Source organism: Symphodus melops (genome assembly GCF_947650265.1).
Source record: "Symphodus melops genome assembly, chromosome: 4".
Classification (NCBI taxonomy): Eukaryota; Metazoa; Chordata; class Actinopteri; order Labriformes; family Labridae; genus Symphodus; species Symphodus melops.
In genome coordinates this window covers 18,554,641-18,571,036 of record NC_136694.1, presented here as the reverse complement: position 1 = coordinate 18,571,036, position 16,396 = coordinate 18,554,641, and the positions used below count along the sequence as shown (strand labels likewise).

Below are 16,396 nucleotides of genomic sequence, written 5' to 3'. Positions count from 1 at the left end.
TTTGTCTTTAGTTTTCATCTTCATCTTTTTAAGTAAGTATGAATCAGTATTGAAGTACATGAGCATTTAAATGAGAGTATTTTATTAGTGAGTGATATTATTTGTTTCAATGCCTTTGATTCCCTCTCATGGAAGATTTGTGGTATTCCCATCATGCATCCCTTGTTCAGGTTGTAGTCTTTAAAGTTTTGTTTCCACGTATGTATCCTGCAATCAAACACATATGAGAAAGTTAGTAAGCTGAATTGAATTGTTAAGTTTATTAAAATAATTTTTGTGTATCAGTTACACTTTGATTGAACTATTTACCTACTGTCGGTATAAAATGTGCTTACATAAAAACAAGCAGCTTCTCTGTCTGCTAAATTACTTGACATGAAATATGAGTTTTAACATTAGCACTTCCAAACATGGTGCACCCTGAACACCAGCAGCGCATACTCACCACTGACAGCTTGTATCTGGGGAACGATGTCGCTCCACGATTGTTGAGACAGTGCAGCACAGCGTCGTGGACAGAGGCAAAAAGGCGTCTCTTTGTTATATTCTCAGAGAAGAAGTCACCACGCTCCAACTGTTCCACCACCGAGGCTGAGGAGACACAAGAGCCATGATGTTTTTGAGCCTGTCGTTCCTGTTGTGAACTTGAAGAGGTGAGATGGTATTCACTGACCTTGACAACCAGCCAGGTAGATATCAACATCAATCTCACTGAAGTCCAGGAAAATCTGTAAAAATGTTTAAAAAAAAGTCCTATTAAGAATTACCTCTGCATCAACAATTTACAAAATCTGTTTTGAGACTTCTATCCCAATAAATGCCACTAACCCAAAGAAGACCAATCATTTATTTTGCATTGTAGCATCAAGGGTAATATAACTTAGAAAGACCAATCTGCAACAGTGTCAGTGTTTTTCACAAAACAAACAAAAAAAACCTCCCATTTCAGTAGCGCCGCCAGTGAGTGAGCTAGCGACATTTCCAGGAGTGCATGCGTGAAAAAAGGCATTTGTCTGTCTGTTTAAAAAATATTAGCCCCATTAGCCCTTACATTTTTTATAGTCTTTATAGCCACAGTGTCGATGAAGTTAGCTGTGGAGAGGTCGATGATGATGGAGTGGATGTCCCAGGTCCACTTCCCCAATGACCCGAGGGACATCCGCTCCAGGTCCCGGCTCAGCGTGTCATCAGTGCTTGAGCCCAGGGTGGTGGTGTCCCCGTCCTGGAGCTCAGACATCCACCCTAAACTGGTGCAGTCTGGATCTCCTCCCTTCAGGTACTCCCATCTACACTGACCGTCTGGTGTTTGAGGAGTGGCTGGGATGACAAACACAGTACTGTTCTCCCTCTCAGTCCAGTCCCGCAACTCCACATTTGTTATGTTCTCGTCCATGCACGTGTCACCCCAGCCTCCTGCCTCCTCCTCCACAGAGATCACTGGTGCTGCAGAGAGATGCCTAGCTGCCTTTTGTGCTTGTATTTGCTGAGTGGTAGAAGAAAGAAATGATTCAGACATCTGTTAAGTACTGGAGCATTTTCAATTTTGTTTTTTTTGGCCTTAGATCATCTATTTCTGTCCCGTGTGACAGCAGGGACACAACATCCGTATAGTAAACTTAACACACGAATTTGGAGCAAATTGTACCATGTAGGTTGGAGAAATGAGTAACAAACAGGCCTTAGCTCCAAAGAGTCACTGCAGTGATTTCCAGCACATTACCTCTCTCTTGGCTCGTCTTTTTGCTCGTCTCTCAGCCCTCCGTTCTCTGCGTTTCTGTTTGGCCTCCTGCCTCCTCTTGTAAATCATCATTTTACTGATGTCAAGCCCGCTCTGCAAAAGGATAAAGAAAAAAAGAAATCAAGCAGCATGTAAAAGGAGAAGGGGACATATTTCTGACTTGATGATGAGTAGAGCTGAAACAACTGAGTCATCGATTTATATCTTCTGTCAGTTTTATGCAAACATGCCAAAGATTTCTCCTGAGTCTGATGTGAGGATTTGCTGTTTTTGTTTCTCACAAATGACAATGAAGTGCGATTCTTACATTTAAATAACACAAGGCAATGAAAGGTACCCGTTGAAGATTAATGTGGCTGCTGTACACATTTCAATGTCCTTCCCTTGTTGTTGCTACTATGACCAACACTGTTAATTTGTTGCTTGAATTGATTCAGATTTTCCCCCAGATTATCTTTTGAAAGTTTATATTTGAGTAATTCATTTCTTTTTATTTTTTTCTCCTTTCTCTTCACTGAATGAGAGTGAAATGGGTTAAATATTGAAATAAAATTATTCACAATTAATTCTCAATCACAGTGAGTGATATATTTGTTCCATTGTAATTAACAATTGTTTAATTTCTAACATATACTGGCATTTTTTGGCATCAAAATTAACTTGTTAAAGACATTATCGATAGATTTATTAACAATAAATGTGACTTGATCTGTAAGTATTAGAAAGAGAACAAACCTTTCTTTTCAGAGCCTCGAGGTAAAGCTCAGCATTGGCGAAATATACTGTCGCAGACGAGCGAAATATAGTTACACCAGGAACTTCTTTTGCCTGCCAAAAAAAAAGCAGACATCTTTGTAAGTAAGATTTAAAAGCTTCTATGGCTTCTTTTCCTTCAGTTTTACCTCTCTGTGTGTCTCTATATCCACGTACAGCTCTGTGCCTGGAACATTTCCCAGAACAGAATATGTCGGCCTGAAAACCCAAAGTGATTGCATGTGTAAAATGTCTGTGCGCAGCATTTTATTCAATGTGACAGATACAAATGTAAGAGCTTCTGAAGTGAGAGGAACACAATGATGAGGTATAGAGGAGCCATACATCTGAGTTCTGAAGATAACAGTAAGCAGAGCAAAGATGATGGATGCAACCAGGCCAAGATCCAGATTGAACAACATTGTTGACACCCAAGTGACCAACCACACAACCTCGGGGATAAAAAAGACAAATCACATTACTTGTTATTAGTGTGGAATCAAGATTTACCACCACAGTCAATCGGTTAAAGTTTATTTACAGGCTCATTTTAGAAGATTTGACAGTAGATGTCACATCTCTCACCAGATCGATCTTGCTGCTTCTCCACAGTGTAGCGATATCAGAATATTGCTTGAACATGCCCTTCAGATTTACAAAGACAATTGCTGCAAGGACAGCCTGAAACATGAACAAGTGTTATAACAATGTTCATGTTCACACAGAAATATGAATGAGGCCAATCAAATGTATGTCATTACACAAAATATAACGTAAATTGTGAATATCAAAAAATGGCAAAAAGTGTTATTGTGAAGAAAAGGAGTAAAGAAATAGCACAACCTTTGGCAGTTCCTGGAAGAGAGGGCCGAGTTTCAGTATGGTCACCAACACAACGAGAGCCGAGGCCACGCCAGCCATCTACAGGGACACAAAAGATTTTTTTTACCTATTTAACTGAAACATCTGAGCATGGTATGAAAGCATTAGTATTGTGTTTAGAAGAGCTGCATAAGTATATAATCAAAAGAATGGCTTGACTATATGATTGCTCAGTGGTAACCTTAAAGTCATCCCAACGAACGGATTCATTTTGTTTATTGTTTTGAAGGAAATGAAACACATCTCTGCTGTCACACTTATGTAAAGCACAGATATAAGACCAGCCGTAGGTATGCAGGTCACTCTTTGCAAAATATCTGTTGAGTAAATTGCAAAAAGTTTTTTTTCAGCTGACTGTTGATTACAATTTCCGGCACCAAAAAGTTTTTGCTTAGTTTAAGGTTGTCGAGATCAGTTTGTGTTATCTTTTTTCAGAAATAATCATTTAAACATGATTCTTATTTAAAACCACCTCAGTCATCAATAGCTGGATTATATTCACTGTATCTGTATCTAATTTTTTTTGCAATTACGCTGCCAAAAATATGTCTTTCTCACCTGTGTTTTTCCTCCAGTGGTTTCCTGGATGAGACTTCGAGACATGGAGGGGCAGACGGCGTAACACTGGAAGAAGCCCCCTACTGTGTTACTGAGACCCAGTGCCACCAGCTCCTATAGGTCAGAGTAAAACAGAGCTCAGAGAATTTACAGGCGGATGCAAAAAGGAGAAAAACAGAACAAAGCAAACCAGAATGTCTTATTGACAGAAAAAGAAAATGAATTGAGAATATAGATTACCTGGTTACTGTCCACCTTGTATCCATGCTTCAATGCAAATGTTTTCCCAAGGGAAATAGATATGGCATATCCAACAATGGCCAATGCAAAAGCATCACCAATAACTTCTCCAAAAAGACTCCCATCTGGGACCCTTGGAGGAAGTAGGCTGGTGCAGAGGCAGAGCAGAGGAAGGAACAGTTTTGTACCAGACAAGCTGAGAATATGATAGTATAGTACCATAGTAGGCTACCAATAAGACAATGTGAGTCCAAACGCTCACCCACTAGGAATTTCTCCAACAACTGGAACAGTGTAGTTGCCGTTCAAATTGGCATAGGATGATATTAATGTTCCTGCCACAATCTAAAGCCACCACAAGAAACACACAATTCAGACAGGGCAGTTCAAACCTTTATCGTTAAAAGCCTTGTTATTCATAAACCACATGTGAATTTAATTATTAGCCATAAATATCTCATTTTTGCTGTGGACAGCACGTAACCAGAGGCCCTGGAGCTACTGCTGATTCGGCAGCTTTGTTCCTCTGTATGGGCTTTTTCAGTGCTGCATCATCAGCAACAGCAGCACAGAGGTGATGATATCAGGAGCGTGTTAACTGACTGTGATGAGCTCCACTGGAACAGGCACTGGCAGCTTTGGACTGAGGAAAGAGTTGAGCTCCTTTGCTGCGATTAGAAACACCATGGACACAGCACTGACCACCAGTGTGGGAAGATGAGTGAGCGGCAGCAAGGCACAAACATCCTTCAGAGTCTGAAAATAGAGAGTAAGGCAGGAGATGAGTTTGGCTTACAACTCAATGTATTATGCACACATCTATAATCTTCAAATATTAGGGTATCATTTTTTAAGACAAAATAAAGTATAAAATTGCATTTTTTTACATTGTTGTCAGCCTATTCTCCAAGATATTCTCCAAGGTGTTTAGCCAGCTCAGACCCCAAAAAGATCTCCCTTTTATCCCTTTTTTCATCTGATGAGACTGAGGTCAACATCCTTTACATCCAGAAAACAGTTAAATCCTTGAAAAAGAAAATCTAAATAGAATAGCTTTAAAGGTTCGTAAGGTCTTACTTGATTTAGAACACTTTCATTGGCTTAAAGACCTTAAATCAAAAACATTTTGTGAATTTTGGTGGATTAAATATAGAATTAATTTAGATTCAGACATTTAAAAAAAAGTAATGTCAGTTGCAATGGTCAACGAATCTGAACTGGTTTAGTGTTATTCCTTTTATACTGGTCGCAGTCAATTCTTTAAAGAAGAAGAAAGAAAAAGAACCTCAAAAAACTTCCTGGTTAGTGTTCAATAAAAAACATAAATGCATTAAAGACTTGTGTTGGTGTTACTTTAAAAAAAAACCTTGTCAGTACTCACATAGACCAGTGACAAGGGCCCACTAACTCGTGTTGGTGAAACCCCAAAGATGTACTTCAGTTGTGCAACAACAGCATGAGCTGCAGCAGCCGTTGTGTAAGCTCGCACCAAGGGTTCAGACAGGTACGTTCCTACGAATCCAAACTTCACCAAACCCAGCACCACCTATGAAGCAGTCATCCATGTGTAAGTTTTGCCGGAGCTAACAATAAAATGAAGAATCCTGTAGGATGTTCAGACCTGAATTAATCCTCCTAGGACAGTGGTAGCAGCTGCCACCTGCACCCTGTACGAGTCTCGAGCAGTTATGTCCACTTCTGCGGTGATGTTGGTCCCATTTGTTATGAGGAACTTCCTGTCTGGGGCGAGTCTCTCTGTCACACTACCCACCATGATGCTGAGCACAGTAAATGTACCTAAAGTCAAAAAAAAGACAACAGCACGTTGTCACAGAGGCTGTTATTGCAATTCTATAATGATGTTTCTCTCTTTAGTTACCAATGGAGATGTGTCGCGATGTTCCAAAGAAGATGTAGATCAATGCAGGGTAGAGTGACGTGTAGAGGCCAAAAACAGGAGGTAAGGAAGCTAACAATGCATATGCCATACCTGTGGGAAACAGAATTTAAATACACCTCTCTCAATTGATAAATATTATAACACAACTAAATATTTTCAAGATGCTTAACTGTTTGAAATCAAGCATCACAAGCAGATTAACTGATTTCCACAGTGAGGTTACATGTACGTCACAGTTTTTGTGTTATTGAATATGTAAACTTTTTGTAATACACCCTAATGTCATGGAAGTCATACTGGTTATAATCACGATGAGAGCTTCAATTGGAGACAAAAAAAAAAAAAAAAATCTTCCATCAATATTGTCTAATGCACTCAACCGTGAAGGACTAATGTCGTACCCTGTGGCAGATGCATTATGCCTACACTGATGCCAGAGATGAGGTCTGGCATGCCGTAGTCCCAGATCGAGTACTTGGGCAGCCAGTATAACACAGGCAAGCTGCTCAGCACAGCGTGTTTCAGTCGGGGTAATGTGCATCTGGAAAAGAGTTGAAGGTTACTCCTCTAGAGGACACAAAAATAAACTGCTTCAAAAAAATCAAGCCACAAAATGTGATTTACCTTAAAGAGCCTTTTAGCCGTTTGCTCAAAGAAGTATGGCTGTCAGCGTAGGCTTTTCTCTGCGTTAACTCTTCCAGCCTCTGCTCATCCAGCACTTCCCTCTCCACTTTGTATACTCCAGATTTGCCAGGATAGTCCATTTGGCTAAATGTGTAAAACCCCCTATTCACTCTTAAATGTTTCAGATTAATTCCAAAGACTCTCAGTTACTGCAATGTCCACCAGAAGTTGATGCTGCTGTACTACTTGACACAAGAACAACTGTATGAGCATAAGTATATTCTTTTACCTACTATTGAACTAAAGTCAGGATGTTGTGAACAGTGTCTTTTCAGGACAAGAATGTCAGACAGCAGGAAGCACAGGATGTAAGTATAGTCCTAAAGAGGAAAAAGATTAACTCTGTTAAATTTCAATAGATATTTGAGAGGCGTGTTTCCATCCTTCCAATTTTCCAACTCACAAGCAAAACTGAAGCTAATGAAGCATGACAGGACACCTTAAAGGCAAATGACAGCGGCCAAGCCAGTCTTTCTGGGAACTGGTGGTCAACAAAATACTGAAAATATTTCACGTACAAAAGTTATCTTGAAAACCTATAAGTTCTCCATCAATATTTGACATAATGCTACCAAGTCAGATGTTGTGCTTAAATTAAATATGATAAGTACAGTTAGTTTGCAAAGCAGATTATGGCTGACATGAAATAAACAAGAACGATGATGGATACTAAAAAAGAGGAGGTCTGTTTTTTGACATGTAGGGCATTAAACATGCTGGGCCTTTAAGAGAGCACTGTCATGAAATCTGAATCCAAGCAGGGAGCAATGTTTCATTCCAGAGATGCATTACATGTGACCAAGGCAATCATACAAAAATTACAGGAAAAATGAAGTTCAGTATGATTTTAATATGTTGGGGAAGGAGAAGCACAAATAATTCCTCCATATTTGTCAGTGTCTTGGCTAAAAAAACGTCCATTCTCCTGATCACTCAAACTCCCATGACCCACTTACTGCCTCCACAACACACCGTCTATTTTTGGGTTAGTAACTCAGAGGGCCACAGCCGCAGAGGGGGTACATATCTTTGTCTCTTGCTAATGCTCAGACCTTTACTTACCCCCCAGGCAGACACATTTGACAAAATCAACAACACGTACAGTAAAGCCTGATGCAAAGAAAAATGGACATTAGCTGGAGTTCTTAGACAAACATCAGCAGCCGACAAGAGGAACTGATGACTTTGGTAAGACTAACACAGAAACTATCTTATATTGTTTGGGAAGTTGTGTTTCGAACAAAGAAGGAGGGCACATGTATTATGAATCATGTTAGCATTTTTATACTGTTTTGTTTTATATTGTAAGGATAATGATGAAAATGTGTATCACCTTGAGGTCTGCTTGGTAAGTCCATGACCTCATAAAAACTTTTATATAGGTTTGTTATTTTAAGGATAAGAATGTTAGAGATAGACATACTGAAATGTTCTGTAATGCTTAAAATGTTTGTTCTTTTTCTGAATGAATCTTAATAGTTCCTCAAGTGAGACAATAATAACTCCTTTTTCATCCACATTTCCATCGTAGTAACCTATCCAATGAATAGTGTTATGTTGATAAATTTACATTTGTATATATTCAATCAGAATTTGACTACTCCACTATGTCCTCATAGTTATATTTCCATTGCATGTACTTATTAAACTGCTGTTGCATAGAGTATGAATTGATGCTCGACATTTCTTTCCCTCTTTTTTGTCTTTGTTATTCAGAGAAAACCTCCTGAGTGTTAAAAACATACTGACATTTTCTAACTGAAAAGTTAATCTGAAATGGATCTTACAGCCAAACATGGGCTGGCACTGCTTGACCAGCTGAGGAAGATGAGGGAAACTGAACATCTGACAGATGTGGTGCTGGTTGCTGAGGGCATCAGCTTCCCCTGTCACCGCGTTGTTTTAGCTGCCTTTAGCCCATACTTTCGCGTTATGTTCACGTGTGGCCTGCGTGAGTGCAACAACAGAGAAATATTCCTGCGTGACACCCCAGCAGAGAGCCTATCCCTTCTCTTGAACTACATGTACTGCTCAGCTCTTCCTCTCACTAACGCCAATGTACAAGGCATCTCCATTGCAGCTTTCCTGCTTCAGATGGATGAAGTCTTCACTCGCTGTCAGCTACATATGACAGAGAACATGGATGCCTCCAACTGCCTTGGTGTGTACTACTTTGCCCGCGATCTTGGCGCAGAGGACTTGGCTGACCATGCTCAGCGCTTCCTGAGGCAGCATTTTGTCCAAGTCTGTCAAAATGAGGAAATCCTGGAGCTGGAGGCCCATCAACTTGGAAGGCTTCTTATTTCTGATGACTTAAATGTAACACGAGAAGAGACTATCCTGGATGTGGTTCTTCACTGGGCCAAGCACAGTACTCTGAGCGACAGAGAGGTCAGGGTCCTGCATCTTCCAGAGCTTCTGAGGAAGGTCCGCCTGCCACTGATCAACCATGACTATTTAAGAGAGGCTATGAAGAGGAATACGGCCCTGCTGTCTGATGCTGAATGTCTGGAGATTCTCAATGAAGCGTTGGGGGCTGCAGGGATGCATCCCACAGCTGCAGCACGCAAACTAAAGCTGCGCTACGGCATGGAGACCACAGATCTGCTGCTCTGTGTCGGCAATGACACTGATGGGATAAGGTCAAGATATGGAAACTACTCTGAGCACAGCTTTTGCTACGCTCCATCCACAGGTCGAACCTACTACATCACTTCACCTCGCTATGCAGAGTCTTTGGGTTATGTGTGTGCTGGGGTTGTAACTGAAAGAAATGACATCATAGTAGCAGGAGAAGCAAGCGCACGCAAAATAGCCCGTCAGAAGGATGGGACCGTTGAGGTCTACAGGTAAGAAAGACATTTTTTGTAACTGTATTATATGCTCCACACAGATGGAACTGATGTTGTTATTTTGGATTTCTAGGTACCGAGTGGAGGCCCAAGGAACCTGGGAGTTCTTGACATCAGCAGAGTACCGTGATTCGTACGGTTTGGGATCTCTGGGTGACACGTTGTACCTCTTGGGTGGGCAGATGAAGTTAAAGAATCAGCTTCTAATAACCAACTGTGTGGAGCGATGGTCTCTGCAGGGTGGTCCCTGGCGCAGTGCAGCCCCCCTACCTCTGCCTTTGGCCTATCACAGCGTGGTCAGAATGAAAGATCGACTTTATGTGATAGGTGGTCGAACGCCCCAGGTGAGGTCAAGTCATCTTTAAACGTGTGTTGATGTCTTCACATTTATTGCTGCTCCACTTTGACATTATCTCATCTTGTTGCATGCCTTCCCTTAAACCATCCAGTCATACCGGATGGACGACGACCCTGACCGTCTCAGTAATCGCCTCCTGGAGTATGATCCAAATACAAATAAGTGGACAGAGTTATGTCCCATGAAGTATTCAAAGTACCGCTGCAGTGCTGTGGCACTCAATGGGGAAATATTTGTGATTGGTAAGATTGTAATATACTTCTTTTTTTATTGTATTGATTTTGGGGCACCTATATACAGTAGGCCCCATATTGGTCCTTAAACAGAGAGTATTAAAGAATAATGCTATTTGAAAACAACTTAACTTACAGGTGGTATTGGATGTGAGGGAGCAGACTGTGGGCAATCACGACACTGCCTTGATGCTGTGGAGATCTACAACCCAGCCGGAGATTACTGGAAGGATGGACCTCCACTCCCATGTGCACAACTCTCACTGCACTCCACCGCCTCTAATGCAGGAGTGGTGGGAGGCAAGATTTATGTGTGTGGATACTACAAAGGAGCAGGTAATAAAAGAGGATCCAAATCCATTTATTTCATTTTACACTTTATTAATCCCCGAGGGGAAAATTGTGTTCTGAAGATTTTTGACAAGTAACTGTTTTGTCCTGTCTTAATTTCCCTTAGGTCGTCACGATAACATAACAAAGGACATTTTGGAATTAGATCCATGGGATAAACGGTGGACAGTGGTTGCTCGACGCGCTCTGATGCATGACAACTATGACGTCTGCTTGGTGGCAAATCTTAACCCAAGGGGACTCATGTCCCCACCTGCAGACTTAGTTACACAGTGATGCCTCTGTCAGATCAGATCAAAGTCTGTCAAGGGCAGCAGTGACAGAATGACTTATTAATGCACTTATTGCTGGGCCAAAGGTACCGTATAGAGCAAAAAGATCTCAGCCTTGCTTAACGATTCGCACATCAATAGAGAGCACTAACAGTTTGTAAATATGATTCGTTTTTTCTTGTTTGTTTTTTTGTGTATCATCTGCAGAGATAGGTCTTCTGAAACCTGTAACTGTTAATAAATAGGTAAACATATCTGATATTAGACAACAGGAGAGAGGGTACAGTATACAAAAAAAAAGAGATGCAACCATTTCCATCGTTGATCAATCAGCTGTATATTTTCTATATCACTAGTTCTGTCAAAGAAATGTTTAAAAAAAGTGTTTTGTTGTAATCACCAATTTCTCAGAGGCAAATGTGACCTTTTCAGAATTGATTAGTCTGCTAATACATGTAAGTATATCATATGAATTTAGTTCATTTTCCTACATGACATACTAATTGGTGCATTGAAGCTACACAGGGAATAGGCAGTATCAGCAAATGCTTATAGCGCCCTGGCACCTGAAATGAGTAAAGAACAAAAGTTAAATGTGTCTTTCGCTTCATGTTATTTTCATGACATTACTCTATAATCTAACAAAAGAAGCCCAGAAAGCGTCAATTTTACAACTGTTTTTACAAAATTATCCACGTTTCATGACAGCCCCAAAAAATACCTTTAATTTCTCATTTAAAAAGTCCAAACTATCTTGCTCCCTGCTCGTGAACCTGTGCTTTGTGGGGGAGCAGGGCAGATTTATCAGAAGCAAGAAGTGAGTTTAAATAAAGAAAACCTGTAAAACAAAAAGCTGTATTCCAGTTTTCTTTAAGTGTATGAACATTGTAAATGGCGGTAGAATTGGTTGGATACTAGGGGCGCCAGCTAAACTCTTGCTAAGGTACCAAGTGGGTTAGACAATAACAATTCACCTGAAAACAAAAACGTGTCGTATTGGTGCTTGAAAATAAACGGAAATAATTTGCCAATCAAACAGTTATTGCAGTTATGGTTAAATGGAATACAGTTTTTGAATTATTTAATCTACCTTGAGATTAAATGTATAATAACAGTAAATCGACTTTGGCAGACTTGCTCCTGAATCAAAGGTGAATATTTTAGATCATATTTTACCACTTTGTCTTTGTTGCCTACTTGCCAAAGCAAGATAAAAACTCAGGTGATGTATACGTACCTTAGTGTTGTTATGAACAGGGTTGTTGTAGTTAAACCACTCATTATGTACCCTTTAACTGTACTTGACGTTAGCATCTCTACCTGGTTGCTCGGGACATTAGTGACACGCTTGTGATGAAATTGTAATGGCTGCACGGGGTGCTGGTGGACTAGTGGTTGGTTAGCGTGCCCCTTGTGCAGTCAGTTGTCCTCAAAGGGGGGGGGGGGGGGGGGGTTGTCCTGGTTTGATTCCAAACCTATGGCCCCTTTCCCACGTTATTCCCCATTCTCTCTGCCATAATTCCGACTCTATCCACTGCACTGTGTCTCTGATAAATGGCACAACAAGCCCAAAAGAAAGTCTTCAGAAAAAAAAGGGTAAAAAGAAATTGTAAAGGCTGCAACTACGAGGTTAATGGTCTCTTTACAAAATCAGGATTAATATCTACGAAACAAAAATGATTCAATGAATAAATTTAGTACCTAATGATTATAATTAAAAATAATTCAGAATTGTTTGCAAATGTCTGTTTATTTTTATGTTGAGTCAGTAGTATATTTATACAGAAACAAATATTTTTAAAACTTTGTAAAAAGTGTTTTGTGGGTCACACGTTTCTTCGGTTAATTGTTATTATGGTACATGTCCAGATTAAGTTCAAGACAACACAATTTATCTACATACAGAACTATGTAACAGTTGATAGATAAATAAATAAATAAATTTCCCTATAAACCTTAAAAGGGAACACCAATGTTTTCATCAAACTTCAAAATCCTAACTCTGAATCCATGTCAAACAATTGCCACAAGCTCTCTGGTTTTTCTGGGGTTACTGGCCTGGACTCTGCTGTGACCTTCCCTAACATTGATTCGATTCCTGTGGGGCACAGAGAGCTGCTGCTGTCCTGAGACCAGAAGCTGAGCGGGGTGATGACACATCCTGTAGCTTTGGATCTCGTCTCCCTGTTCAGCGGTTTTTGACAGCCTGTGTTTAGGCCCTGCTTGTTTTTCACTGTGTTCACATCATGGCGCTCACAGAGAGGTAAAGAACTATTTTTTTGTTTGTCACAGTTCATCAGAGGCTGACTGTTTTCATCCTTGACTGTACGCTTACTCGCCTGTGAAAGCACCAACGGCCTCTTTTTGCGTCTGCTCTGGCCTTTCGTAGACAATTTCCTTTTTCCTACAATGCAGCTGGGATTCGGAGGCAGAACACTCGTCTGGCCGTGTTCAAGGTTGTTAGATATACATGTCAGCTGTGTGGCTTGAAGCTTGTCGTCCAGCAGGATGTTGGATATTTGCTGTTCGGGCCCTGGTGAAGTCTGGATTGCACTGTGGACCACTCCCTCAGGTTTGGGTTTGGCTGAGTGCTCTGAGACCAAAGTGCTGAGCAGCTTCAGAGCCTCTTCCACCATGTGTCGTTCTCTCTCCTGCTCCTCTCTCAGACACTCCAGACTTTTCCTTAAGCTTTGCAGGTTTGAACCAAGTTCTGCTGTATTTTCTCCACCCTACAGTAAATGATTAAAAACAATAACAATAAGACTCAACAAATGCAACATTTACTCGTTACGGCAAGATTAAGACTGTGAACATATGACTTACCTTTTGTACCTTCTGCTCCAGTTCTGTTGTAATCTCTCTCTGGGAGTTCACTTTATCCAGCAACGTTTCAAACTGCTGCAAAATGTTACTTTGAAGACTACTTAGGTTATTTTGCACTATGAAAAAATAAATAAAAAAACATATTGGAATTTTTTTTTTTTTACAATTTTGCTAATTAATGTCAACTTAAATAAATATTTCACAATAAATAAAACAGTAAACGTTAAATACATAGAGCACTAAAGTAAAACCCTCAAAGTAAGAGCGGATATAAGTTACCATGTTTAAACATTGGATAAAGGGCGCCATCTACAGGAAACAAGAAATATCTGTTGACCCTTTCCCTCCTGAGTGCCACAGTCTTTAGGTTCAGGAAAAAGAAACATCTGTAAAGTGGATAACTTACATGTTGATCCAAACTTATCAAATCTTTCAAGGGCGTTTTGGCACACAGCAGTGTTTCTCTCTGTACCAGCAACCAGCTGTTGGATCTGGAAAAAAACAAACATATTGTAATAACTTCAATCAATCAATAGACGAGCAGTTAACTGTAAAAACAACAGAATAAATGCCTTTTATAACTTACATTGCACAGAGTGTCTCGAATATGATGAAATTCTTTAATCAAATGATCACTGTTAAAGTAAATGAATACATGTTAAAGCTTTCTGAGTGAAATAAGTCAGTGATTCTTTTTTCACAACTTGGAAACCCAAGGCAAGTTTCACCAGACATAACGAAGTACCTGTCTGCTTTCTCTTTGGCCTTTTTCTTGTCATCTTCAAATTTATCAAGTAATCCAAAAGCTTTGCTTTTGTCCTTTAAGTCTCCAAGCAGGAGAGGTTTGGTGTGATAACTGCTTGAAAACTTTGGGTCACTTCCCTTACCGATAAGAAGAAAAAAAACGAGGTTATGAGATTTTTACAGAATTAATATCAGTTTCTAGACTCGGGTAAAAACGTTTTCCTCGAGCAGATTCATGAATACTACTTATAAATACCATAGTACTTTAAGTGGGATTATTCTCTTTCTATAGAGAGCACTTCAATACTTGTTTTGTAACTTGATTTTAAAAAGACAATATAAAAACCTAGAAAGGTATACATAGAATAATCGATCAATGATGCCAACCAATCACCTCTACTCTCGAGAAATGGTCCTTTAATTTTATCTTACTACTACATTTATATTTCACACGTCTATTGAGGGTACCTCTTGTGAACTTTGTTGGGAGGTCCTGGATGACAAGCTCATTTCTTGAGATGCACCTAGAGAGTTCTCAGGCCAAAATTGGGACCCAAAGAACATCTGAGAGTCTGTAAAAGTGGAGTATCCGCCTGTAGCCATATTCCTGTCGGTCATTTTACCCCAAACAGATATGATGATTAAGGTCTCGACTCACACATCAGTTAAACACAGAGACACACAGAAAACACTGCACCATGAAGTAGGTATTTTCTTATAACAGGTTAGCTTAGTACACATCATTTAATACTTAACCTGATGCCTGGCTGGATGTTGAGCATTTCTTTAATGTTCCTGATGTGACTCATTGCGTCTGGTCACCTGTCAGTAAAGATAACATGTTAATAGAAGATGAAATAAGTTATGTCTTTCTAAGCAGACAAGTTATGTGACAGTTGTTGAATCGGACCATCTAAAAAACCGATTCACTAGTTTTATTTAGTTCAAAGAAAATCCATTTAAAATGAAGTTACCGTCAACAGCTTGAACCTTTTTTCGCTGTTTCCGAGAGTAAAACCCGAACAGGCAGATTGATGACTGAAAATTCATAGAAATATTACGCCTCACGATGTCATCTGATAAAGATGAAATGTGCTCGAGACTCTCTTAATTTCCCGCCATCTGACTTCCCAGGCCGACGCGTTCAGGAACCTGTGAAAAAGCCAAGACCAAACAAGACCAAAAGGAACAAATGTGATGTTTTTGACATTTTTAATTAAACAGATCTTTCACTGAATTTATGTCGCCAATTTATCATGGATATAACATAGTTTTCGGGGTGGACGTTGCTCATTATCAGCATGTGTTATCTCAGACTTCGTTGTTTTTTAAACCATAAAGCCAGGGGTTTGATCCCAGCTCATAAATAAACGTAATTGTTCACATTATTCAATTAACGTAACGATTGAAGGCTGGTTAGTCCGTTCCTCCAACGCTGAATCACCAAATCAGTAGGCCTACCGTTAAGTGGAACTAGACACAGGGGCGCTTCTACGGTCTGTTGGGGCTCTTGGCAAAAATTCCTTGGAGGCCCCTCCAGCCATTGTCTATTATTATTTTCACAGCAATAATGCATGCCTGCTACGTGACACTTAGCAGGGCATTGCGAGTAAGTGCTGTCATATGGGGCCCCATTAGGGAAGTTTGTCCTCCTGTCCTATACTGGCCTGAGGCAGTAACTTGAGCAGCAAAACATCATAGAAGAATATGAAAACTCATCATAAGCAACTTGTCTTCTCTATCTGTGTGTATAGTTTGGCTTATATGTTTTTTTTTACTTATCACTTTCAATATGGATCAAACCCACGTGCCAAGCTTGGGAATAAGTAGCCTAAAAGTGAAACAAAAAAAGCATAATTTAATGTGATAAGTTAATATAAGCTATACCATGTTGATGACTTCAAAAGTTTCCAGTGCATGTCACTATATCTCCAATATTTAGCTAACAGGACCAAATGCTCCAGACTTCACTGAGAAGATGGCCCTCCAGGCCCATTATCGACGGCAT

At 40.0% G+C, this 16,396-nt stretch overlaps 3 protein-coding genes across 4 annotated transcripts; 1 reads left to right on the top strand and 2 right to left on the bottom strand.

The window, feature by feature from the left end:
* Positions 1-61: 61 nt before the first annotated feature.
* Positions 62-6,835, bottom strand: slc26a6l1 (solute carrier family 26 member 6, like 1; the record flags this gene model as incomplete). The annotated part of the gene is made up of 19 exons (XM_079342453.1): positions 62-207; positions 446-591; positions 674-728; positions 1,052-1,483; positions 1,721-1,831; positions 2,474-2,566; positions 2,641-2,710; positions 2,837-2,943; positions 3,077-3,172; positions 3,335-3,412; positions 3,932-4,045; positions 4,172-4,319; positions 4,434-4,516; positions 4,775-4,927; positions 5,553-5,717; positions 5,793-5,968; positions 6,051-6,161; positions 6,473-6,612; positions 6,696-6,835. 19 exons carry the CDS (start codon positions 6,833-6,835, stop codon positions 181-183), a joined length of 2,445 nt encoding a protein of 814 aa, XP_079198579.1. The 3' UTR covers positions 62-180.
* kbtbd12 (kelch repeat and BTB (POZ) domain containing 12) lies at positions 6,047-12,491 on the top strand. Its single transcript, XM_079340609.1, has 8 exons — positions 6,047-6,131; positions 7,020-7,063; positions 7,825-7,943; positions 8,472-9,604; positions 9,681-9,951; positions 10,057-10,207; positions 10,337-10,534; positions 10,656-12,491. The coding sequence occupies exons 4-8, from the start codon at positions 8,532-8,534 to the stop codon at positions 10,823-10,825; spliced, it is 1,863 nt and encodes a 620-aa protein (XP_079196735.1). The 5' UTR covers positions 6,047-6,131; positions 7,020-7,063; positions 7,825-7,943; positions 8,472-8,531; the 3' UTR covers positions 10,826-12,491.
* A 151-nt stretch (positions 12,492-12,642) lies between these two features.
* Positions 12,643-15,530, bottom strand: ccdc36 (coiled-coil domain containing 36). Of its 2 annotated transcripts, XM_079340612.1 has the most exons (8): positions 15,363-15,530; positions 15,145-15,210; positions 14,857-14,995; positions 14,390-14,526; positions 14,231-14,279; positions 14,051-14,135; positions 13,645-13,760; positions 12,643-13,550 (listed from the first exon to the last, which is right to left on the bottom strand). In XM_079340612.1, exons 2-8 carry the CDS (start codon positions 15,195-15,197, stop codon positions 12,810-12,812), a joined length of 1,320 nt encoding a protein of 439 aa, XP_079196738.1. In that variant the 5' UTR covers positions 15,198-15,210; positions 15,363-15,530; the 3' UTR covers positions 12,643-12,809. The 2 variants fall into 2 exon arrangements, with proteins under 2 accessions (XP_079196738.1, XP_079196737.1); XM_079340611.1 differs by lacking the exon at positions 15,363-15,530 and having other exon boundaries at positions 12,644-13,550; positions 15,145-15,232.
* Between the last annotated feature and the right edge of the window lie 866 nt (positions 15,531-16,396).